We start from the raw sequence: 25,746 nt of genomic DNA, 5'->3' as shown, positions 1-25,746 counted from the left end.
TTTGGTGCTTGAATTCAAAATAACTTCTATGTTATTTTAAGGTGTAACAGTGTACTAGGAGATTTTGTGTGTGCATACTCACACACATGCCAAATTTTGAAGGAGGGATTTCTTTGCCAGAAGGTTTGTTTGCTTACACTAGTGAGTTGTCATAACTTTGGGCCATTTCTTCACTTAATCCAGTATTGACTCTCATACTCCAATTTAAGAGTATTTTTGAATATGGGACAATTATGGTTTCCAGTGACAGGACCTCAGATACAGAAGGCAGGCAGGGATGGGCTGCTTGGCGAAATGAAAGTGTTCATAGACCTTGCTCAGAGGAAATCGGTTTCATACCACCTTGCATTGGAGAATCTCACAGGCTTTTACAAGCATTAAGGGTTCAGACTCTAGGCAGCCCCTGGGAAGTAGATAAGTGTTATTAACCCCAATCTTACAAGTGGTGAAACAAACACAAAGAGACCCCAATGCAGCCTCTGATTTTGGGTACCCAACTTGACACCATGGGGTTGGTTTTCAGGAGAGTTGAGCATCTGCAAATCTAGTTGAAGTCAATGGAAGCTGCAGGTACTTCACCCTTCTGCAAAGCAGGCCCAAGGTGGCTCAGTGCCTGTCTGTAGCATTTTTGCAGGTGAAGAGGGCATAGAAATACTATAATGGAGGCAGCAAGCCTAGTGGTTAGAGAGCACAGGAAGAACAGCATTCTATTCTCTGCTCCGCAAATTACTTAGGGCCTGATATTTATAAGTGCTGGCACCCAAAACTCCATTTAGAGCTGTGGGTGCTCAGTTTCTCTGAAAAGATCAAGTCTTCATGGTATAAGTTTAGGCATTACTGTTTACCCCCGCATAACTGATTTTTCTATATCTACAACTATAGTACAAGGCTAAGTTTGCATGTCTGTCTTCATTAGTTGTGTATATATATACACCACTTGATAGATGGTATAACACTACCGGCTATAATATGTGGCTGCAGCCTAAAGAGGGTACCTAAGCCCTATCTAAAAAAAAATGGAGAAGGTAAAGAAATGTAGGAGAGAATGGAGTAAAGATGAAGTAGGGAAGAAAAGAAAGGGAGATGGGCAACAGCAATGGAAATCAAAGGAGCAGAACATTAAATTGGAGCAAGGGCGCATATGGAAAAAGTTAACCACTGCTGTCACAAGCCCAAAAAACCAAACTTCATGGCTACCAACTCATCTGTCATACAAGGTTAGATTTGCAAGTCTGTAACTACTTGGAGGGTGTTGGCTGCAGGCTGTCCTCCCTGCCACAACTCCCTCCCCCCCCAGATTATTTCTGGGTGCAATATAGCTTCTCATTAGGGGTACTATTGTTCTCTACTGGATGGAACAGGTATGTCTGCAGCCTGAAAAGTGTATATGATTTAATATAAGTTAACAAAGAACCCTAGGAAGAGTAGAAAAAGGAGAAACAAACAAGGGAAGTAAAGGAAGAGTACACACAGAAACGTGAACTCCTTGAGTCAAGTGAGTCAATAGTACCAGTGCGAGAAACATTTGTTAGATCCCAACTACTACATTAGACTAAATTTTCTTTTTCTGAGAGTTTAGAATTAAGGTTAACTTTTTTTATATCCTCAGAGTAGTCACTGTTTATATTGTGATGAAAAATACACCAACCTGTGTTTTATAACAGTAAGCGCCAAAGACTGTAACTGGGTGTTAGCAGCATAGGTTGGTAAGGAGTTGACATCAGTTCTGTGCTCCACCTTTTATTACATTTGGTGCTATTTAGCACCATCTTTAGTTTACCAACAGGAAAAGCAGACATTACATGTATCTTCTACAACGCCCCATTACAAAGTAAAAATGTGCATGTTTTATTTATGCTTATTATAGTCACAAAAGACATTTTCATTCCAGTGTAACCCATCTAGTAAAGATAGGTAACTGGTTTATTAGGACCTCGATCCTGCAAATTACTTCTACCAGGCAGACCTCTGTGCTCCACTGCAATTAGGGCTGCCGGCAGGGATGCATCTGGCATGGCTACAATTGCAGGATTGGGGCCCACACTAGTCATTTGCAAAACAAAAATCCCCCACTCAAACCATCAGTTTAGTGCCGCATAGTATTTACATAATAGGAACCATTTTGATGCTTGTGTCAAACCCCAGATCAATCTCAAATGCATCCAGTTATCAAAAAGAGTGCCTGTGATGAGAGAAATAGCACAGAAGTTTCTGCTGCTGCTTCACATTCTCATCATCTTCATCCATTGGCAAGCTCAGAGCCATACACCACTATTTTAGAATCCTCAAAATAATGCTAAATGAAACTATAGGGCAGGAAGTTGTTTTTTTGGTTTTTTTTTTTTTAAATGAATGCAGTTCACTGGGAGAGAAATGCTGAAGGTGGAATGTCTCCTGTGATAACTCATGGCAAAAATATCCAAACTAACATGAAACAGGCCATTGTTCTAATTACATGCCACAGAACAAAGAAAAAATTCTCCAGCAACAAATTCTAAATGCATCCTTTGATGATGTCTTGGAGGTAGAAGGAACTGAAAGCTAGAATACATTGAATAAGAGCCGGCCATCAGAACATGAGCCAGACTCTTATTATTAATGTAGTTTTGCTAGGTGTCAATGCTACTGTACAACTAACATTTAAATGAAGGCCAGTATTTTTCACAGATTCATAGAACTTACAGCGAGAAGGGACCATTAGATAATCTAGTCCAGTGGTTCCCAAACTTTAACAACCCACAAACCCTTTTCATGAAAATATCAAATCTCACAAACCCCCTCCTAAAAATGAATATTTCCAGGTATTTTTCTCCCTTACATGAGCATAAATTATAGAAGCAGTGATCTTGGAAATAATTTGGTTTTTTATGACATACTTATTACTCATTATATTATTTATCATTACATTATTAATGTTATTACATTATGAAAACAGCACCACTCTCCAAGATTTCATTTTGTAGCTCATATCATTTTGATTAAGCCTCCTACATGTTTCATCAAGGACTACCAGATGTAAAACAGCATGAAGGTATTTAAGAAGCCAACTCAAAGAAAGAGTTCCTCCCACAAGCATTCAGGTCTTGAACAGTCCAGGCAAACAATGCACAACTACAATAAAGCTTAAACTTGTTCTGCTAGGAAGTCATAATCATGGGGCTTGGGCTGTCGGCACCTGGGGTCTGTCCGCCATTGAGGTTTTTTTCTGAGAACCCTGATACATTTCACAAACCCCAGTTTGGGAACCACTGACCTAGTCTGACAGGCCATTAAATTTCACCCACCTATGCCTGTACTGAGTCTAATACCTTATTTGGTTAAAGCATATCTTCCAAAAAGGCATCCAGCCTTGATTTGAAGATATCAGGAGAGGGTGGATCCACCTTCCCTTGGTAGTTTGTTTCAATGGTTAATCATTAACACTGTTAATAAATGTAAGCACATTTTTTTTTTATTTGAATGTGCTCGGTTTCAGCTTCCAGCCACTTAAGTGAAAATGTTTCTTCTTGTCAAATAGTTTTTAAAAATGTGATGCACACGTTTACTTCATAAACCAATCAGATATAAACTTTATTTTTTCAACTTTCAGTTCATTCTCTACTAAACTGCATTTATTTGCAAGTGTAGTTTACATTAGAAACTACACATCCTAAGTGGTTTTCTGTGGAGTTGCAAAAAAAATTCCAGAACCAACTCACTTCCATGTCTTCAAGTGGCACACTGTTTTCTGCACAAGCAGGCTGTAAAATTAGAATCAGTGAGATCCTCCACCTCCTTTTCCTCGGCTCTTAGACCTCATTTCATGCCAAGCCTTCACCAGTGGTTCTCTGTTCTTCCATATGAGTTCATGGCCATAAGTTACATACCAACTGAAAACAAAAACAAAACTTCAACTGAAATTAGATCATGCAAAGCTAAAGTTAAGAATGAGAAAGAACACTGAAGGACGATAACTGGAATATCTGTTAAACAGCGTAATAGATGGGATAACCCAGAAGAAGCAGTAATAGAAATGAATAGGGTACGTTTTTAAAAGAAGTTTGATAAGCTTTTGGAAGAAAACACCGACAACTTTAGGTAAGCTTTCTGGTTCCATTTACTCCTAATAACTTACACAGTTCTAGACTTCCACCTACCCCCATATAGTTGAACAGTAGTTAGCACCTCAAATTTCTATCTTCTGTAGCCAAAAAATTTACACCAGTTACTACTCCACTTAAAAGAATATTAGAGTATAGTATATATTGCTTATGTCAATGCATTCTAACTATACTGCCGCAGAGGTATTTCCTGATATGCACATGAGCTCAGAAAAAAATCTAGAATAGAGTCACTTCATTCGAAGCAAACTGTCTTCTCTAACTGGATGGATGCAGAAGTAATCCATTGGAAGTAACTTTTCTGGCATAACACAGACATTTAAATGAACATCAGCAGGTTATGGTGAGGTTAGGGACCATGGAAGGGAGAGACTGACAGCGCTAGATGAAGCCAGGCAGAATGTTCTCCCCATAGTTCTTTACTAATGCATCTCAGTCCTGACTTGCAATAGCACTTTTGTACCAGCCCTCAGCTTCTGCTAAACAGACTGCCAGTCACACCAAGCTACGTGGAATGGACAATTTTCTACAAGGGATTATGCACGTAACACAATACTCATTTCACCTGTGACCTAATAAGAATACAAACCTAGGTCTTCAATGATGAAGTGATTAGACTGATTATTTACAAGTCTAATGAGTGGGTTTGTGTGGGGGAGGGACAGCAAAGGAGAATGGGAATCGGTCAGTGCACATGTGCCTTTGAGACAACTTTTACTCCAGTAATATCAGATCTGTCAATGATGTGTGCGATATAGACAAATCAAAATGACATGATAAATCACTAACTAAAGCATTTCGTGTTAAGAGAAGAGGTGGTGAGGAGAATGCAGTAGCTCAGAATTTGCCAGTGTTAAGGAGTCCAACAAAGAGCAAAGAGAAAGCTAAACTAAATTTGGAGGGCAAGATGAAAGCATTCACTGATTCTTTTTGATTATATATCAGAGGGGTAGCCATGTTAGTCTGGATCTGTAAAAACAGCAAAGAGTCCTGTGTCATCCGACGAAGTGGGTATTCACCCACGAAAGCTCATGCTCCAAAACGTCTGTTAGTCTATAAGGTGCCACGGGACTCTTTGCTGCTTTTTTGATTATATGAATTTCTGACTGGCCATTTTCATATAAAAAGAACCACTGTTCTGATTACAGTGCTGTCAGCTAAGAGATGTGGGAGGGGCTAAGAGGGATAATTTATGAGTTTCTGCAGAACTTTAGATGTTTTGATGACCTATTTGTGTATATATATATAAACTGCTGGGTAATCTTTTGCCATTTGCATTGAGTTCTCCATGCTCTTATACAGCTATACTAAGTGCCAAGTAGGGTTTTATTTTAAGTGTAATAAGGTTCTTACTGTTAAGGGTGTAAGTCAGACCAGTGGTTCTCAATGAGGTGTCCATAGCCCCCTGGGGTCCGCAAGTCAGTTTCAGAGGGTCTGCCATGCAGAACTGGCATTAGACTGACTGGGGCCCAGGGCTGAAGCTGAAGCCTGAGCATCTGAGCTGTGCCATGGAGTTTTTATAGCCCCCCTTTTTTTGGGGGGGAGGGGGGCGGGGGGGGAGTCAGAAAGAAAAAAAAGTTGAGAACTCTGGAGCTAGACAATACTATAGCTTTATCTGAGCAAAGAAAAGACAGATTAGGTAATTAGTTCAAATGGAATTTGACTTAATAGATCTCACAGTTGCTCACTAACCCACCCAAACTGATAAGAGATACACTGAGACATGGAAAGTTTTAGTGAGCTGCGCAGTTGAAAAGATGTTTTCATTAGTCCAGTGTGTCCTCCATTAAACTAATGCACCAGAAGTTTTTAAATATTTTCTCTTTTTCTAATACAGAATTGTTTGCACACGATCGATGAAGTTAATAGATAACAAAAACTTACATTCCAAATAGAGCTCCCCCAATATGTGCTGCATGGTCAAAAAATTTCCAACCCAGAACAAGTCCTGCGGTGTCCATTGCAATAATGGCTTTTAAAGCCTAAAAATGAACAAAGCATTGTGTGAGCAGAATTTGCAGCAGTCTCTAATATCCAGCAGTAGGAACACTTCATATTTACCATTAAGCAAACATTTAAACGATAGAACATTCCCCATGACATGCAACAATTCTTGCTACATAAAGATTTCTCTTGAGACAGGCCCTGCTCTTTTCTCACCAGACAATATACATGAAGTCTACTTCTACCAGAAGCCACAGAAGAAAGGAGGCTAAGAATGTGGCCGTAAATATAATGTATTTAAAATACTCTACAACCTAAAATGTGCTTTTATTACATTTTAAAAACATATCAGCTCTATTGCAACGTCAAGCCAGAAAAGGAGGTAAATTGCTGGAACACTACATATACTACATACAGACGACTCCAATTAAGAAAGTGTAGCAAATATCTCATTCACGAGTCAGTTCTATATAAGCCATAATCATTCTATGCAGTAACAGCCTAGATTTATGTCTGTGTTCCCAAACGCTGCCCGCCCCCCACACCACCACCACGTGGGTATACGCCTCTGCCTCTACTAGATGGAAGGTGTGGGACAGCATCCTCAACTTCTCACCCACTAAATATCTGACTAGTACCCATGCTGGATGAAATATCAGACCTGTTTAAGAGTAGGAGATCAGGATATTCTAGAGTGGTTAAGTATCACTGTATAAGAGAAGTACTGATAATAGTATGTCACCCTTTAGTGGATGCAGTTTTCTAACTATAAGTCCTAAGACTTATAAAACTATGCACGTTTCTTGGGTTATACACTAGCAGTAATATGGGGCATATTTACCATCGTATTAACTAGAATAATTAGCACCTAATTATATGTACTCAGGATTAAACTAATTGCCTTCAATTTTGGAGAGACAGAGTTACATTCTCACATTTGGACTATTATGGTTAGAGGGTTTGTTTGGGGTTTTTTTTGTGGCCAAAGTGTAATTAAAGAAACAGTGGGTGAGGCGATCTCTTTTATTGGACCAATTTCTGTTGGTGAAAGACAAGCTTGAAAGCTTACACAGAGCTGCTCTTCAACTCTGTGTAAGCTTGTCTCTTTCACCAGCAGAAGATGGTCCAATAAGATATTACCTTACCCATCTGGCCTCTCTAATATCTTGGGAGCAACATGGGTACAACACTGCAGACAACGGACAATGAAGTTTCATGACGGAGCTACTTTTTTTTTAAACACTTTAAAGCATGAAATAATTAAGTTTTAGGTGTACATTAAGTCTGAAAATGTAACTAAATTAACAACTTTTTGGTGGAGGCAGTGTAAGAGATTAAAGTATTCCAAGGTTTTCAGTGAAATAACTCAGATATTGTTACACAGTTTTAGAGTTAGGGCATGTCTACACTGGCAGTTTACAGCGCTGCAACTTCCTCGTTCAGGGGTGTGAAAAAACACACCCCTGAGCGCTGCAAGTTTCAGTGCTGTAAAGTGCCAGTGTAGACAGTGCACCAGCTATTCCCCTCGTGGAGGTGGGGGTTTTTAGAGCGCTGGCAGTGCTTTAATGTTTGCAGTGAAGATGTGCCCTAAGGATAGTAAGTAGGAGGTTAGATGAACTCATTAAATAAACTGGTGGCATTAGTGCCTCAGGGTGTGGCTAAATGTTTTCTAAGGGCATGGCTACACTTGCAGATGTAGAGCTCTTGGAGTTAAACCAGCCCTCGGAGACCGCAGCAGGGAAAACGCTGCCCTGTGTTTACACTGTCAACTGCAAGTGCACTGGCGTGACCACATTAGTTGCTCTTGCAACGCCACAAAGAACAGTGCATTGTGGTAGCTATCCCAGCGTGTAAGTGGCTGCAACGTGCTTTTCGAATGGGGTGGGGGATTGAGTGTGACAGGCAGTGTGGTTGTGTGTATGTGGGGGGCGAGACAGTGTGTTTTGGGGGACAGAGTATCTGTCAGCATGCTGTCTTGTAAGTTCGGACAGCAGCAGATCCCCTTCCCCCCGGCGCCTCTCTCTCACACACAGCAGCAGCATTCTACAGTAATGGCTTGCTTTGTCCTGGAGCAGATAAGCATGCCGGCTGTCAGAAACCAAGCTTTGAAAGAATTTATCCGCATGCCTGCATCCGAGTTCAAAACAATGAGAAGAGTGGCCACTTGACGTCCGGGGATTATGGGACGTTTCTGGAGGCCAATCACAGCGCAGTAATGCAACACATTGTCCACACTGACACCCAGGCATTTCAGCCAGGGCGCAGCAAGCTTTATGCTTCTCGTGGAGGTGGATTACCAGCTGCAGAGTCCAGGCGCTCTAAGTGCCTTGCCAGTGTGGACACCTCAGGAGTTAGAGCACCCTGGGCTGATTTAATGCACTCTAACTTGCAAGGGTAGCCAAGCCCTAAAGTTTAACCTGTTTCAGGAAAGAGATAATTGAAGGGTTGATGCAAACACAATACAGATCTGCAGGAAAAAAAAATCCACAGTAAGAACAAAGTTCCAAGACTTAAGTTTAAAGAAAGACTTGAAGGTTAGATTAGGGGTGTCTCTACATGGGCAGAGTTACAGTGCTGGCAGTTACAGTATCACTCAGAGTGCTGAAGGGAAACCGCTGTTGTGTGTTTACACTGTCAGCTGCCTGCACAACAGCATGTTCACACTTGCGGCACTTGTAGCGGTATTCGGAGAACTGCCCAGAGTGCACCAATCTCACAGAGCAGCTCTTCCTCTTCTGCTGCTAAGAGCTGTGGGAAGACAGAGGGGGTCATGGGGCATCCTGGGTCCTGTCCCAATGCCCCGTGATGCATTGCTTCGCATCCCAGCAATCTGTGCTTCCGTCTGCATTTGGTGCCATCTTTCAACGGTTTGTGTACTGCGCACTCTGCTCCTTCAGGCTGCAGGAATGGATCCTGCACTGTTGACCAATATGCTGCTCACTCTCACTAACACATCACGAGTGGCAGTGGAGTTATTCCTTACACACAACAAAGGCAAGGGCAATTCGACATTGATCTCGCCACGTGTAATAGCTACGACACGAGATTGCTTGTGGCATTCACGGAGGTGCTGACCACAGTGGAATGCCGCTTTTGGGCTTGGGAAACAAGCACTGAGTGGTGGGATCACATCATCGTGCACATCTGGGATGACGAGCAGAGGCTGCAGAACTTTCAGATGAGGAAAGCCACATTCATGGGACTGTGTGATGAGCTCGCTCCAGCCCTGTGGCACAAGGACACAAGAATGACAGCTGCCCTGCCACTGGAGAAGTGCGTGGCAATTGCACTACTCCAGACTACCACCATTCGGTCACTAACCAGTTCGGAGTGGGAAAGTCAACCGTTGGACTCGTGTTGACAGAACGGTGCAGGGCCAATAATCGCATCCTGCTCCAAAAGACCGTGACATTGGGCAACATGAGTGACATTGTGAATGGCTTTGTACAAATGGGCTTCCCTAAGTGCGGAGGGGCAATAAATGGCATGCATATTCCAATTCTGGCACCAGACCACCTAGCACATCGGAAGGGGTATTTCTCTATGGTTTTCCAGGCGCTTGTGGATCACCATGGGTGTTTCACAGACATTAATGCAGGCTGGTCTGGAAAGGTGCATGACCCACCCATCTTTCATAACACTGGCCTGTTCAGAAAGCTGCAAGCAGATCACCACCGTAGGGGAAGTCAAAATGTCCATTGTGATCCTGGGAGACCTTGCCTACCACTTAATGCCATGGCTTATGAAGCCATACATGGGGCACCTTGACAGCAACTAGTTCAACAGGCTGAGCAAGTGCAGAATGACTGCAGAGTGTGCTTTCGGCAATTTAAAGGCCCGCTGGCGCTGCCTATATGGGAAACTGGACCTGGCCGATGACAATATTCCTATGACTATAGCTGCAGGCTGTACACTCCATAATATTTGTGAAGGGAAGGGTGAAAGCTTCACTCAGGGCTGGACCATTGAGGCTCAGCACCTTGAGGCTGAATGTGAACAGTCAAAGACCAGGGCTATTAGAGAGGCACAGCATGGGGCCATAAGGATTAGGGATGCCTTAAGGCAGCTTTTGAGGGATGCCTTTGAAGCTGAAAGCCACTAATATTTGTTACTATGCTCGGGAGTGCAGTGCTTGTAATGCTAGGAGGTGATTGTTACAGATGATGCACCCTGAAGGTTTAAGAAAATTGCCTATTGCTTTGCAGGACTGTTTGCTTTCAATTAATGGAATAAAGATTGCTTTCAACGAAAACAATTCTTTTATTAAAAACAACCATGGCAGGAGAGAAACAAAAAAAAAACAACACATCAGCACTGAGGGGGATGGGGGAAGGTAGAATCCCAGGGGGAAGGTAGGGTCCTGGAACAGTTAAAAGATCTGTGTATGTCCAAGGATCATATCCAACCTTCTCCTCTGGAGTGCAGTGCAGTGCAGTGGGTGCTGTACTTCAGCAGGGCCAAACTGCAGAGGGATGGGTGTTGAGTGCAGTGAGTACGGGAAGTCCGCAGTGCTGGACTGTGATGGGGGAGGAGTGGAACGTAGCAAGTACTGACTGGAGCCAGGAGGTTGATATGAGTGTGTTGGCAGTGTCTAGGTGCAGCACAGGAAAGAGTTTTACAGCAGCGGCTGCTGGGGAGGGCGGGCATGGAGCTGCTCGGTTTGCAGTGCTAGTTGCACCTGGAGCGTGTCTGCCTGGCACTCCATAACCTTTAAGACACACTCCGTGGCTTTGTTCTGGCGTGTTGCGTCTCTCTTTGGTTTCTCTTCTCGCTCGCCACTCCTTCAATTCTTGTTTTTCGGCCACGGAGTGCATCATGACATCACGCAGAAAGTCCTCTCTAGTTCTTTCTAATTCTGCGCAGCCGTTCAGCAGGTGATAAAGAGGGAGGCTGGGCTCCCAAGGTCATATCCGTGAAGTCAAAATGCAACATTTTACAGAAGCAGTATTGTTTGCAACACACAGACCACTGATTCAGTGATTTAAAACACAGCCACTATTCACATACCTATCAATAACTGGCTGACCCCAAGCAAGCACACGAGCCACAAGACCCCCAAAATGGTGAGTAACCGCGGGGGCAGGGAAAATCAGTGTTCCAGGACCATATGGTACACTGGGCACATGTCTCTTGGGGAGAGCCAGCACTGCAGGGGAGGAGTTATAATCATCACTGTCCCCACATTTTCCACAGGCTGTGTTCATTATGGAAGATATCTCGCTGCTGAGGTGAGCAAGGAATCAAGGGAGAGTCTTCTCCAAGACTCTGGCTTCTGCCCTGGCCCTTATGTGGCTTGCCTGTGTGCAGCAATGGTCCCATCACCCCCTCCCATGACAGCAGAGTGGCACAGGAAACTTACCCTTAATGGGGCAAGAAACAAAGCAGCTCTGCCAAAGAACCTGTGACAGCAGATTGCCCAATATCTTCATGAGAGTTTCATGGAGTTCTTTGAGGCAGATTCCCATGAAGTGAGGGAGTCAATCAACACCCTGTTCTGCCGCCCAGACTAGGCATGTGGTGGTACGTGCATCATACAGACACAAGCCTGCTTTCTGCAACCCTCCTGCCCCCAACAACTCACTTCAGTGATTCCCAAAATCAAAGCCACTTACCAGAGGCCTTCTCTCCTGTTTGCACTTCGCCAAGCTCCAACAGCTGAGACTGGCTACCCTCCTCCAGGGTAGAGAAGAGCTCCTGGCTGCATGCATCTCTGACCTCCGAGTCATCCTCTGCCTCTGGGTCCCCCTCCCCCTCCTTGTCCAAGATTTCCTCCTCCTGGCTAGGTCCACTCTAAACTGGCATGCGAGCCACCGAAGTATCCACAGTGGCCTTCGCAGTGGAGGTGAGGTCGCCACCAAGTATCGTGTCCAGCTCTTTGTAGAACCGGCAGCTCATGGGCGCAGCACCGGAGTGGCAGTTTGTCTCCCGCGCCTTGTGGTAGGTGTTCTGCAGCTCCTTCACTTTGACCCTGCACTGCAGTGTGTCCCGGTCATGGCCCCTTTCTGTCATGTATCATGAAATCTGTCCATAGGTATCATAATTCCTACGGCTGGAGTGCAGCTGGGACTGGACAGCCTCCTCTCCCCAAATGCTGAGGTGGACCAGCAGGTCGGCACTGCTCCAAATAGGGGATCGCCTGGTGCATTGAGCAGGCATGGTCACCTGGAAAGATGCACTGAGACCACTGCATGTGTCACTGAGCAAACAGGAAAGGGACTTTCAAAACTGCCAAGGAATTTAAGGAATGGGGATGACGGTTGGTCACCTGAGGGAAGGCTAGTAGAGTTCAAACTGATGAGCAGAGAGGCAAAACAGGCATTGTGGGACACCTCCCGGAGACCAAGCGCAGTGCTGTAATCGACCAGGGTGTCTACACTGGCACTGTGATGCTGTAGCCCCGGCACAGAAAGCTGTACACCTCTCATCGGGGTGTGTGTTTTTTTTTTTTTTTAAAGCACTGCAACTGCGCAGTTTCTGTGCACTAAGTGGCTTGGCAGTGTGTACACCTCGGGAGTTACAATGCAGAAAGCTGCTTTAGTGCGCAGAAACTTGCCAATGTAGACACGGCCTAAGAAATGCTTGGAAATTTAAAACTGATAGAATCTCAGTAAACTCATTCCCGTACAACACATTTTAAACCCAGTTGTCTTAAAACGGGTTAAAACAAAGCAATTAAGCTATCATACTAAAACAATGTTCAGTAGCATACAAAAAAGATGACTATGCATCTTAACGCAGGAGTCAAAATATATGAATGAGTTTATAAAAATTTAAAAATATATATAAGCAGGGAAAGGAATCAAAGAATATGAATATTAAGAGTGTGCCACAAAAGCCCCAGTGATCTATTCCTGTTCCTTAAACTTATGTTCTTAGAAGCAGCAGTAGGAAGCGTCTAAAGCAGGAGACAAGCATCTACAGCAGTGCGATTAGAAAAAATTTTTCTGGAAAATTAAATTCTCAAATCTGTCTCTGCCTTTGCTTATTCGCTCCCGAGTTATTTTTCATTTAAAGTTGCCTGAAATAAGTAACCAGGTCCTGCAGTTTATCCCTAACAAACATAGCCGTACACTATGTGCCACACTTTGAACAACAAGAGGTTCCCACAGTGCACATACACAATTTTGTTGTACTTCCTCACAGGCATCGGGTTCCCTTTCCCTACCCCCATTTCCTGCAGCTTTAAGAATTGGGTGTGAAATACATCTCCAAGAAGCAATCTAGAAGTTAAGCTCTACACAATTTTTAAAAAAGAGACAAGCAATTGAAAACAAGCCTGATTCTTGATTGCTCTACACCACGTCTAGTCATATACTAGACTAGAGTCAGTGCGGAACTCTACCATATGAGAATGACATTTTATGCCCACTTTGCATTGGTGTAAGTGACTACATAAAGTTCAGAGCAACAGCAAATCAGGCCCTAGGAGTTCAAGCCATGACCGTGCATTTAATTAAAAAGTTAGATATACAAACAATATTCATATTAAAAGGAGACATTCAGATACTGTTGGAGTGTAGGGAAAGGAAAATATTTAAAGTATATAATTTCTGATATTCAAAGACACTTACATTTCCTGCTGTAAATGTGAACATTGGAAGAAGTATGATGGCTAGTTTTGCTTCTGGCATCTTCGTGCATACTGCTGCAAGGACAGTCATTATAGCTCCTGACTGAAAATACATTAAAATACATGAAAGTGAGCTGAGATATTACACAATGGAAATTTATTTTTCTGTATGTGAACCTATTTTGCTTGCTGCCTTTCTTTTCCAGTGCAGCCCTATGACAAGTCCCAAAGCACAAATCAGTATAGTAAGTTTACTATAGAAATAAATCAAGAAATCACTGCTTTATTTTGAGATCTGAATGTATAAAAGCTGAAAGAATTGTTTCCTATGTCCTCACTGTCTGACCGCTAAAAAACAAGTGAACAAGTTGTAACCTTTTCTGAAAACCATGCCATTTGTAACAATCATAAATAACCAATGTTAATATAGTGCCCTTCATGCCAATGAATTTTAGAAATATACATGTAGCACTGCTGAAATGTAACTGTAGCTAAGGTGAAAGCAACCACTCAGTTTAAAGCATGCTGGACATCAGCAGATGACAACTTTTTTGGACAAGGAAACTGGAGCAAACCCCTCCTCTAACAACATAAGTCCATGGGATCTTCCAAGTCCATGCATGGATAGGATCTTAAACTGTATGCAAGTTTGTGTGGTAATATCAACACCTGATCAGTGAGAAAGTTACTCTGTAGAAAATACAAATGACTTGCAGGATAAGTGAATCGTATGTGTATGGCATTAATTTAAATTCAGCTTATCAACTGCAGCTCTAGTTGTCCAACAAGTTCCTCCCTCCATTTGAAAAACAAAACGTTTTTAAAAAAAAAAAAAGCCAGAACATGATATAAATAAAACATAAATCTTGATCCAGCAGCAAGTTCACTTTATCCTTACTATAAGTTGAGTGCCTTAAAACATCCCAAAGCTTTGATAGCAAGTATTTTTATTTAGAAAAAATTTAAGCAGAACAGAAGACAAGCATACCACTCCTGCCAACTTCAGAAATTCTATAAATTGAGCGTGCTCAAGCAAAAGTTCTATATTTTTGGGAAGGAAGTTGATGGGGAAACATTTCACCAGCATTACTTGTTAATTTCTACCATCCCTGATCATATGATCTCTTGTGATCTCTTCAAAAAGAATACAATTTTCAATAATTAGAGCATAATTATGCATTACAGCTTCATGTAACCACCTTTATAAAACAGTGAGTTCAGTTCTACAACTTATCTGCTCAGTGACAAGAGATCCTGCTGTTAAGCACTAGTTTACAACCATTAGCATTTAGCAGCATTGGCTCTGTACCAAGGGTTTGGAAGAATGGCCCAGTTCTCGCACAGGAATGACTGATTACTCTCAACGCTGGTAACCTCTGCCTGCCTTCCCAAGCTAACATATCTCTGATTTTTCAGAAAGCTGTGGAATACAGTGCTTTGAAACTGGTTTTAGTGATGCTACGAGATATAGAATTTGCGGATTTTAAAATGTATGCTACTTACAGCTCCAAGTGATGGTCCAAATCTTCCAGTAGTTACTTTACTGACATAACTGACAAATGTGGAGATAACACCTAAAAAAGGTGAAATTACTGTTAGAAACCATATCAGGAATGTAAGCGAGGAGCAGGAGGCACCAAAACATTGCCTGAATGTTTGCATGGAGGTATCTTGCACACTAACTTTTTAACTTAATTTTTTGAGGCGGTAGAAATGGAAACTAGAAACAGTTGTAGTTTTGTCTGTCATCTCAGGGATGTCCTAAGACAATGTTAAAAACTAATAGTTCAGTGATGAAGCATGACTTTAAATACAAGGCTTGCACTTTGACAGCCTAAAACTAAACATTCCAATGTGATCAGTGCTCTGGTCTGCAGCAGTTCTTTGGGGGCAGGGACCATCTTTTTATTCTTTGTTCAGTGCCTCACACAATGGGGGCCTGGTCCATGACTAGGGCTCCTAGGTACTATGGTATTACAAATAAATAATTAAAATAAGCACCGTGGTTGGGGTACAACACCCTATGGGAATGAAGAATCAGTGTCTGCAGCCAGGGAAAAATATGTTAATCTCTCTCTCACTTCCTACCTGCATTAAGTATGATCATGACATTTCTTTAAAGTATTAATTTTTTGAAAAATTACCTGCAGAAAGGTACACTGCCATGAACTGCTCACGTCCCAAAAGAGACACTATACTTGAAGAAAAACTCCACAACACATACATATTTGCAGCCATGTGGAACAAAGAGAAATGACTAAATGTAGAGAGCAGCATGGGAGAGCAAAGGACTCCTACAAGAAGAAGAAAACTAGTGGTTACTGAAGAACAAATACAGGCCATTTTAGTATTTTTATTTTCATTTGTGTGCATAAGTATTTACAGCATAAGCAAGAGAAAATATAGTTATCAGACTTCTTAAATATTTCATAAGCTTTAAACATGTAAAATGTGAGAAGTGTAATGAGCATCAGATTCAGTGTGGTGACTGCCGAATCATGCAACATTTTCTAAGAAATCCGTCACCCATGTGAAATAGTACATTAAAGATTTCCTTGTGGAGAATTTACATGGATTTTTCAAAAGATTCCACACCATTCTTTGGAGAGTGGGAAAGCCACTTTTTTTTTTCCATTATGAGGGTTTTGTCCAATTATAACCGCTTAGGTTAAGGTATGAAGGAGAATCTTAGCTTCCATTTAAAAAAATGTCTAGTCCTATTCAGTGCAATGGTAAAATAGATAGAAACCAATCTCTAGTTCAAAGTCTGACAATTTCAGAGGACCATAAATCAACTGGGAGTCCAACTCCCACTGAAATTCAGTTACTTGCCCAATTCCCTTAGGCTTTCCAAATACCTGCCTAAAAGGCCCAAACATCTGGGTTCCACTTCTACAGCAGGAGTGAGGGATGGGAGGTATCAGAAGAGCCCCCTCCATCATGCATCCTCCACAGCCCGTCTCTATTTTGGAAATGGACCCCAACTGCTTGTGCCTTTAGAGCCTACAGTTAACATTTTCAAGGCTATTTTACCATGAATGAAAGCTGAGATTCTTCTTCATGTGGAGAAAAGGCCAGCTCTGTGGCAAGGGACTTGTAGGAACCCTCTCATGCTCATTGGCAAGTATATAATTGTTATATCGTGATAAGCAAATGCACACCATTCTGCATGTGCGGTGGTGCCCATCTCCCCTGCACTCAAGCCACTAATTCCTAGCAGTGGCGAATATTAATGTTCAAAAAAAAAGAACAACTTCAAAACTGCTTTTTTAAGAACCATAAAATTGGTTTGTTTCCTCCCAAAAGACAAGGAAGAGCAATAATCAGGACAGAGCTAGGACTTCATTCCACTATGAGAAAAATTCCCTTTTGCAAAGACAAACCATTTGTTGTTCAGCGTGGCACACTTGAAGATACTGGACCTCAAAATCTTGACATTATGATCTCTAGCAAAGCTATTTTTGGAAAAAAATATGTTTCTATAAATATATTATTTATAATTTACCCCTCACCAAGGTCCGCCTGTTGAATTGGACGGATGGACATATACCCACACACAGGACACTTACTAGAGGCTGGATTAGATGTGAAGTAAGTAATCATTGTCCGCTGCATAGAAGGGATTCTCCATAAACAGAACACAAAGACATTTGCAGCTATGATACCTAATAAGAAAAAATCCAATTTAGAGACAAAGTATGAATATAACATGCAAGAATGAAGCACTTGGTAGCAAAGTTTCAGAATTTCAGAACCACATTTACAACAATATCCACATTTTTTCTTTGCTACTCCCATATAAAATGGCAATTTTTAATTTTTATTTTCTGACGATTTTAAGAAAAATGAACTGGAATTCAGAAATCTTTACATGATGAAAACCCTTTTAACAGAAGTCACATTTTGTATCTAAACTAGTGTTCCTTTAGTTACACAAAATACACACAAGTATACTGTCCAGTGAGTCACTTTGCAACCAATCTGCTACAACTAATCTTCCAAGAAATCTGCAACTACAAATTTTTTTGTAATTTACAAATTGTTGTTTACTTACTAAGTTTTAATTTTGATCACATTCTAATTTAGATAAGAATGTAAATGATTGAGAGCAGACTGATGAAAGTTTACATCCTTGCATGTTTCCTTCCAGGTATTTGCTGACACCTAAAACCAAATTAAAATATAGCTTTGGCTCTGGAAAGCACATAAAACTGTTTTTAAAGATCTGAACGGTTTATGTTATAAATCTGGCATTCCTGGGGATGGGGAGGGAGGGAAAGAATTTCTTTTCTTGTAAAAACTTAGATTCCTTATTTTCATGACTTATTTGAAAGACTCCTGCTGAACTCAAACCAGAAAAATATTTTCAAGGCTATTTATATCTGAAATTCTCCATTTAGAATCTGTATAATCTACTTTCTCTGAGCTGCTTTTAGCTTTAAGAGAGAGCCTATCCTATGCTACAGTGCTTTCTTATTAACCAAAGATTTCATTATGTGCTCAACACCACCAAGTTATACAAGATCTCAACAAGGAATTTTTGCAAAATAATTCCAAATCTGTTCTGGTGCAACATGGCAGATAAGTATGTTTGAAAGGTTTCAATGTATACCAGTTAAATTTATAAATAAGGCCCTATTTAATTTTCAATATTGTGGAAATTGCGAATTCCACAGTATTAGGTTTCCATTGCAATTTTGACAATGGGAGCCCTGGGTGGCTGCCAACAGTGGAAAATCGCAGAACAGTAACAATAGGCTTTATTATTGCAAATAAGAAGGTCCATGATCACTTTTCCGCAATTTTCCATGACTTGTCCGCAACTCATCTGCAATTTATTGACAATCATCCTGCAAGTCAACCATATATTGAGAATCACCACAGAGACTATGCATGATTAATTTTCCACCTGATTTTTCAAAATACAATATTGGCACCACTTTGTTTAGACGTAATAAAAGCTTAAGTTGGATATTAAGAGTAATCCAAAATATTGTATAAAACCAATTGATCAGACCTTATATTTAGCTGGAATTCTTTAACTTGTCTATGACTGCCCTAGACATTCAAGACTTAAGTGCAATTTATTTTTAGACTCCCGAGCAATCCTTTAAAATGAGGCAGAAAGTAGCTGAAAGCAATTTTGTCCTGAAAAAATTACTTTTTCTATATAAATTTATATGTTTTATGACAAATGGAAACACTGATAATTTAGACTCCAGTATGATTAATAGAAATCTGCTCAGGTACTCAATAAATATTTTTACATACAGCATACATAACACAGAGCATGTTCTAGATTAAATGCCATAAATTAGCTATTTCTCATCAATTTTTCTCTTTAATCTGAATAGCTATGTGAGATGTCTATTAATGGGATTTCAATAATTCTGTATTAAGCAGATTCCATGCAACTCCTGTTAAATATAAATACCTTTGTATTATGTAACAAAATCTGATACACAACAAGATAGCTACCTCCTGTTTGCAACATTGTGTATGCAATCACAGGAAGCAGTGAATTTATGCTGCAACACATCATGGAGAAAAATTACAACATGTTTCCATTGTTTCCGGTTATGGTGCATAAAATTGCATGATATTCCTTGGATGACAAAGAATATTTCCAGAAAAAGGAAACGATAGCCATATTACCCAGTAGTACACCGTAAATCTACCTCTCATGAGAATGCTGTTAACTTGAAGGACAACCAATATTCAACACGATTTGTGCTGGTAGTAATAGCACTGCTTTTCAGGCTCTGGCAACGTTGTAGAAATTCTTTACTATGCTGCTTCTGAGGGTCCCTCATGCCCAGTTTTTACTGTACTTCTATACATGTAGCAGAAGGAAGATTCTGACTAATACTACACAATATTCAAAACAAGTGAGTGGAGATTTCATTTAACGTACAAGAAATATGTTCTGTGAGAAGGAATGGGTAGCAGATGCAGATGGGGAATGAAAATACCGTGTACGTACACAGATTTGCTTTGTTTCTTACAATCGATAAGCATGGTATGAAAGCCATCTATTGTGACATACTGTACCTGTTTGCCATAAGTCTCTTCCTGTGAATGTCTAATACTTGTAAGCTAACACAAACCTGTCACAGTCCGCTGACCCTCACTCAGGCTATTCCACCACTTGTTAACCTGAAAGAGAATAAGTAGTATTCACTGACCTCCCAAAATAGTTAGGATCTCAGAACTATTTGAAAATCACATAAGGTTCCACTTAAATAAATAAAAATCAAGTTTTTTGTTTTTTTTTTAAACAGAAGGATTGAGTTAATATACGCTTCTAATATTCATTCTGCTAGACTTAAAATAGTTTTATAAACGTTATATTTCCTGTTCATATATTTTTTAAAATCTCCTCTTTCAGTTAAATATCCCGTTATAGAAAAAAATCCAATCCTTACATGTTATTAAACGGCAGAGCCCCATTGAATTCCAAAGAATGATATCAGTTTATACCAATGAAGATCTTGTGTATTTATGTGTATCTCCTAGGCCAGGGTGGGCAAACTTTTTGGCCTGAGAGCCACATCAGGGTTCTGAAACTGTATAGAGGGCCAGGTAGGAAATGCTGTGCCTCCCCAAACAACCTGGCTCCTGACCCCTACCCACCCTCTCCCACTTTCCACCCTCTGACTGCCCCCCTCAGAACTCCTGTCCCATCCAACCCCCCCGCTCTTTGTCCTGACTGCCCCCTCCCAGGACCCCCCATCCCTAACCACCCTCTCCTGGGACCCCATCCCCTATCCAATCCCACTGCTCCCTAGCCCGACCCCTATTCAGACCCCCACCCCCTGACAGGCCTCCCAGGACTCCCACGCCTATCCAACCCCTCGTGTTCCCCATCCCCTGACCACCCCCACCTGGAACCTCCGTCCCATCCAACTGCTCCCTGCCCGCCCCCCAGGATCCCCTGCCCCTTATCCAACCCCACCACTACCTGCCCCCATACCACGCCACTCAGAGCACCAGGACTGGCAACCCCACCGCCTGGCAGTCTAGAGCGCCAGGGCAGGCCGGCAGCTCTCGCAGCCGCACTGCCCAGCAGGAGCTCGCCGCCCGCCGCCCACACTGCTGGCAGCACGTGGAGCTGAGGCTGTGGGGGAGAGGGGGAACAGCAGGGGAGGGGATGGGGGCTAGTCTCCCTGGCCAGGAGCTCAAGGGCCAGGCAGGAGGGTCCTGGAGGCCACCGTTTGCACACCTCTGTACTAGGCAGAGACTCTTACTGACAGTCTCACACCACCCACCTCTCAGAGTCCACCTTTGTGCCAGAGGTCATTCTTTGCAGAAGCAGCTCACAGGATGTGGCATTCACTCCCCCTTGTATCCAGTTCACCCCATCCCTCCTCCACTTTTAAGAAACCCCCTAGAAAAATGTATTATGATCACAGGCAACTCTTAGGTGTGCTTTTTTCCCTCTGACTCCTTCTAATAGTCCCTTTTAAATATTTTTTTTAAAAAACTGTTGGTTTGATTATACTAGTTTTATAACACTCCAAGGTGCTACATAAATTATTTCTATAGGTTGGACAAAAAGTAACCAAATAAGATTTCAGTGAATTGTTCATTTCAAAGTCATCACTCCCTCTCTCCCCACGTCCTTAATTATCTGGCATAGGATCTAGATAAACCCATATCAATATTTTCTCTCCATCATATCCTCCAGTATGGCCATTATGCAAACATGATTTTGTGTAATACAAAAAGCCTACATGCCTTTACTAACTAGCATTGGATGCTGAATTTAGAAGGTTATTTGTATTACCAGATGGAGATGGAACTGGAGATTTTTTTTAAAAATGTATTAGCAATGACATGGTAGTTTTGTTTATTATATTTTAGATAGGAAAGGGTTGCTGGATTCTAATTAGCTATCAGAGAATTTAGTACTAAACTTGTTTTCTTCACAATTTCTAAATACTCTTAAGGGGCAGCTTTGATCTTACATGGGATTCATATAAACACAGATGATGAGACATGCATTTGGACAGGGTAAGTACTACAGTGTATTCAACTCGCATCATGGACACAGAGGGTTCCTCTGCATCCTGCTCAGGGCACAGTGCCTTTGCAGCTGCACACTCACCCTTACTAATAGTGGAAGAAACAGTCCAGGACTAGGATTCAGACCTGCTCTGCTGCTTGCCAGGGAACCAACTTCTCAGTGGACATAATGTACAGAACCCATTTCTTATATTTTAAATGAAAATACTACAGCAAAGTGCAAGTGATTATGGTATCCAGTGTTGCCAACTGATAATTTTATCATAAGTCTAGCAATATTTGGTCTTTGTCTTAAAGTCACAAATTCTGGAGTCAGGTGTTTACTTGGGAATTTTTTTTTTAACTGTTAGTTATAAAAAAAGTTTCTAGTCCTTATAATTGCAAATAAAAGCTTGAAAACATGAAACTTAAAGGCTCAAAACCCAGAAAACAAGCATCTCATATTTATGCCTTTTAAAAAAAAAATCTCATGTATTTAAGCCAATTTTTAAGCCAATGATTTTTGAACACAGAGAGTTGGCAATACTACGCCTTCTAACACGATAAAAAAGTGAGTGGCATTTTAAGATATATTAGACATACCAAGAACTATTGGTCTCCCTTTCTTTTATTTTGGTGGGGGGGGGAGGAGCAAGAAGGGGGCTGCTATTTCATCTCTTCAGTATCTATTTGATAGCAGTGCCAAATGTTTAGTTTTCATCTGTGCTAATTGTGAATCAGCTTCCTTTCGAATTAACATATAGCACACTGTAAGCTGCAAGCCAGTCTCCCCAGCCCAGAAAGGACTAATGCCACCCCCAAAAGTCTGTTCAGGCCCTTCCTTCAGGGTCCAGTTTCATTCTTTAAATACAAGACTCAGAGTAACACACACAGTTATCCCTCTGATCAAAATAGTTTGCAGGGCACCTGAGGCTTGTCCCCTTGCAACTCTTCCCACTGCTCCAGAGCCAGCCATGGGAGCCAACTTCCTTCCTGCAGCTCTCCTAGCCCTTTATATAGGAATCAACTGACCCATTCCCAACTGAGTCTGATAATAGAATAGGGCCAACCCCAACCGCCCTGACGCTTAAAGGGACAGACCATCCTGTTATGCAAACCTGTGTCATTTCTGCCATACAGCACTAATCAGAAAAGTTGTTTAAGTGCCAAGAATTTGTACTATAAAATAAAAGAAAGACAAGTCTCTATTACTGTACTCAACCAATACTAGAGGCATCAATATACATGCCTGATTTTTAGTTTGTTTTATACATGGCAGTCTTCCAAGGTTACATTACCTTGAGGTAGGTCAAGCATCATATTCAGTAAAACACTAAGCACACTATTCATATGCAGTACATGCTATTATAGTCCTATAGTCACTGCACAACATAGTTATGTTCTGTGTACCTGCTTTCTGAAGTCTCCATTTTTCTGAGGTCGTAACTTATCCATCCAATCTGCTCGAGCCTCATCAAAATAGTTCTGGACCCGGGATTTTAGGTATTCATACTGCCAAATAGCAGCTGATCCAAATGCACAGCCTGTAAACTATGTAACATTAGATGCATTCAAAATCAAAGTCTAATATGGAAGACAAATCCTTATACAATTTTAGGTAAGAATATAGAATGTGCTCCTACCGCACTTACATATTAATACTATTAAAAACATTCAAAGAGTGAGGTTCTCACTGAATTATGTAGCAATATTGATTGTATTACACAATATTTAATAACAGCCTTATTTTATGGTTATTTTGCCAGACATTGCAGGTTACTACCTAACTGCCAGCTTGTGGCAGGATTAGACAATACCGTGCCATAAAAATCAGGACTCTTGTTGCAAAATTTAGGGTCAGTGTGCTAAACTCTCTGCTCGTTTCTACATGTTAGGAGAGGTCTTCATTCCCTTTCTTTCAGGCTGGAGGGAGAAGGGAAACAGGTACCAGAGGATGGGACACTGACTGGGATGCAACAGGAAAGGGACTCTGAATGCATCCGATGAAGTGGGTTTTAGCCCACGAAAGCTTGTGATCAAATAAATTTGTTAGTCTCTAAGGTACTGCAAGTAGTACTACTCCTTTTTATCTTCAAGGATGACTCAGAAAGGTTGTAGAGTATATGAAAACAGCTAGCAGTTTGTTTAGCTTCAGGCTGATTTTTTTTAACCTTATGTGGGAGAGGGAGAAGTACTGGCAACACTCAGAGGTCAATAAGAAGCTAGCTGAATAGTATATGTAGGGGAAACGTATTCAAGAATATTCTCTCCCTCTGAAAGGAACAGCAGCTCCTTTAGGACTGGCAAGCAAGACACTGTGCAGATTAGAAAAATACAGGACTATTTAAACAGGCATTCCCAGATTAATGGGGTAACAATGTGGTAATACTCTTTCTGGAAGAAATCCACCAAACCCACCAAAGATAGTGAGTTAAAATAGAAAAAAGTATGTTCTGAGAAAACTTTTAAAAAATTAAGAAAAGGTACCTTGATGGTGATAGGTGTACAGCCTCATGCAATAAGCTTCTGGGATTTAATTGCATTATTTTTAATGGAATACTCTTGCTTATCATTCACAAATTCTATTGCAGTCACCTGCACGAGTAACTCCGCATCAATGCTATTTCTAATACATGTAACATGATGGCACAATTACCCCAATTGTAAAAAAGAATGGCTTCACAAGATGCTTCAGCGAAGGGGAAGAAGTATAAAAGATTGTTTCCTGTACTGGAGGAGACAGACTGCTTTTGTATGGTTTGGAGCCAGTTTCTTGGTCTGGTTTTCGAGGTTCAGTCTTTTGTGGCACTCTTTTGAATCCATTTCTCTGCTGTGCATATAAAGTAAACCTGGGGAAAAGAAGAAATGTGTGCCATATACAAAGTCAATGTTGACTCACTTTCTATTTAAACCCAGATCGTCTTATTATCTAGACATTACAGAAACTTTTTGGTAGGGTGGGGGAGACAGACCAGCTAACTTCTTTACACAACTGTAAAGGTGTGTGTTCTTCACCTGCATGCTACAGAATTTCCTTGCTTCAGGAGTTACTCTGCCTTTCACAGAATGGGGAAACTAGCTATTGTGTGTTTCATACTCTCATTTTCCAGTCTAGCTTGCACAAGGATATGAAAATACAATAATCATGGTATCAGCATACTAGCTAAAAGTGCAGGCAACATGGTGCAACTCTACCTGTTATTCATTGTGTTAGAAAACTAACTCAGACAATTCATTTCCCAAGGCTGGGGAGCTGCTAGGCAGCAGCTTAAGTTTCAGGCCTGGGAATGGCCAAGTTAATTTTCTGTTACTTCAAGTGTAATCCTTAGTGCATTACCCTGTTATCAAGTAATATGGTTAAAATAACACCACTGGATGGCAGTGCGCTTGAGTTAATGCTGAAGGAATTTCAACGGTGGGAATTTCCTCATTTTAATGCTCGATCTTAGTGCTGCACTACCACCTGGGGACAGTGCTCTCAGCCGGTTAAATGCCCCCCGGAGGGAGGTCTCAACCTGCCCTGGCCAAGGGGTGCCAGGTGCGTGCTGGAGACCCATAGGCCCAACACTGGTTCTACACAGCCGGGCTCCACTCCCTGGCGTGATTTTCAGGAGATTTCAACATTTCCTCTGAAACGCCATGCAGCGGCCGGCTGGAGGGGCTGGGCCCCGCCAGGGCACAGGCCAGGGGGAGACGGGCAGAGGCCAGGCTGGGTCTCGCCGGTTAAAGCCCTCAGCTCGCAGCCGGGGCGCTGCTCACACGGCACCATGACTGCGCTGGGGCCCTTCCCACCCCACCAGCAGCCATCGGGGGCACGCCCCCGTCCCCGGTGCCTAGCACCGGACCCCCCTCCCGGCTCATCGCACCGGCCTCAGCGGGGACCCCGTCCCGGGCGGGCCGCTCCCCCGTACCTGTGCCCCCGGGAGCCGCGGCCGCTCAGCACCTCTCGGCTGCAGAGCCGGGCCCAGCAGCTCCACGCCATGTTCCGACCCTGGCCCGCCCCGCGCCTCAAGCGCTTCCGGAGCACCCGGCAGCCCCCGCCGCCATCTAACCAGGGCGTCACAAAGGGACAGGGGAGGGCTGGATCCCGACCAAACTACAGCGCGGGGAAGGACAGCCCGCCCCACG

At 42.0% G+C, this 25,746-nt stretch overlaps 1 protein-coding gene across 1 annotated transcript; it reads right to left on the bottom strand.

Annotated features, from left to right (window-relative positions):
* Window positions 1–3,540: 3,540 nt before the first annotated feature.
* On the bottom strand, window positions 3,541–25,736 carry PARL (presenilin associated rhomboid like). The gene is made up of 10 exons (XM_039489134.1): window positions 25,530–25,736; window positions 24,275–24,467; window positions 23,029–23,169; window positions 19,722–19,770; window positions 17,184–17,279; window positions 15,759–15,908; window positions 15,118–15,188; window positions 13,616–13,717; window positions 5,985–6,082; window positions 3,541–3,869 (listed from the first exon to the last, which is right to left on the bottom strand). Exons 1-10 carry the CDS (start codon window positions 25,598–25,600, stop codon window positions 3,755–3,757), a joined length of 1,086 nt encoding a protein of 361 aa, XP_039345068.1. The 5' UTR covers window positions 25,601–25,736; the 3' UTR covers window positions 3,541–3,754.
* Window positions 25,737–25,746: the final 10 nt, after the last annotated feature.

The sequence above is a fragment of the Mauremys reevesii genome, linkage group 9 (assembly GCF_016161935.1).
Source record: "Mauremys reevesii isolate NIE-2019 linkage group 9, ASM1616193v1, whole genome shotgun sequence".
In the NCBI taxonomy this organism is placed as follows: Eukaryota; Metazoa; Chordata; order Testudines; family Geoemydidae; genus Mauremys; species Mauremys reevesii.
This window is presented reverse-complemented; position numbering and strand designations above follow the sequence as displayed.

Excerpts from the sequence above, each read along its gene's own strand:
- PARL (XM_039489134.1), bottom strand. The coding sequence starts at position 25,600 with ATGGCGTGGAGCTGCTGGGCCCGGCTCTGCAGCCGAGAGGTGCTGAGC. Across the intron at positions 24,468-25,529 it reads CGCGGCTCCCGGGGGCACAG|GTTTACTTTATATGCACAGC; the intron begins GTACGGGGGAGC and ends TCTTTTCCCCAG. Across the intron at positions 19,771-23,028 it reads ATGGAGACTTCAGAAAGCAG|GTTAACAAGTGGTGGAATAG; the intron begins GTACACAGAACA and ends ATTCTCTTTCAG.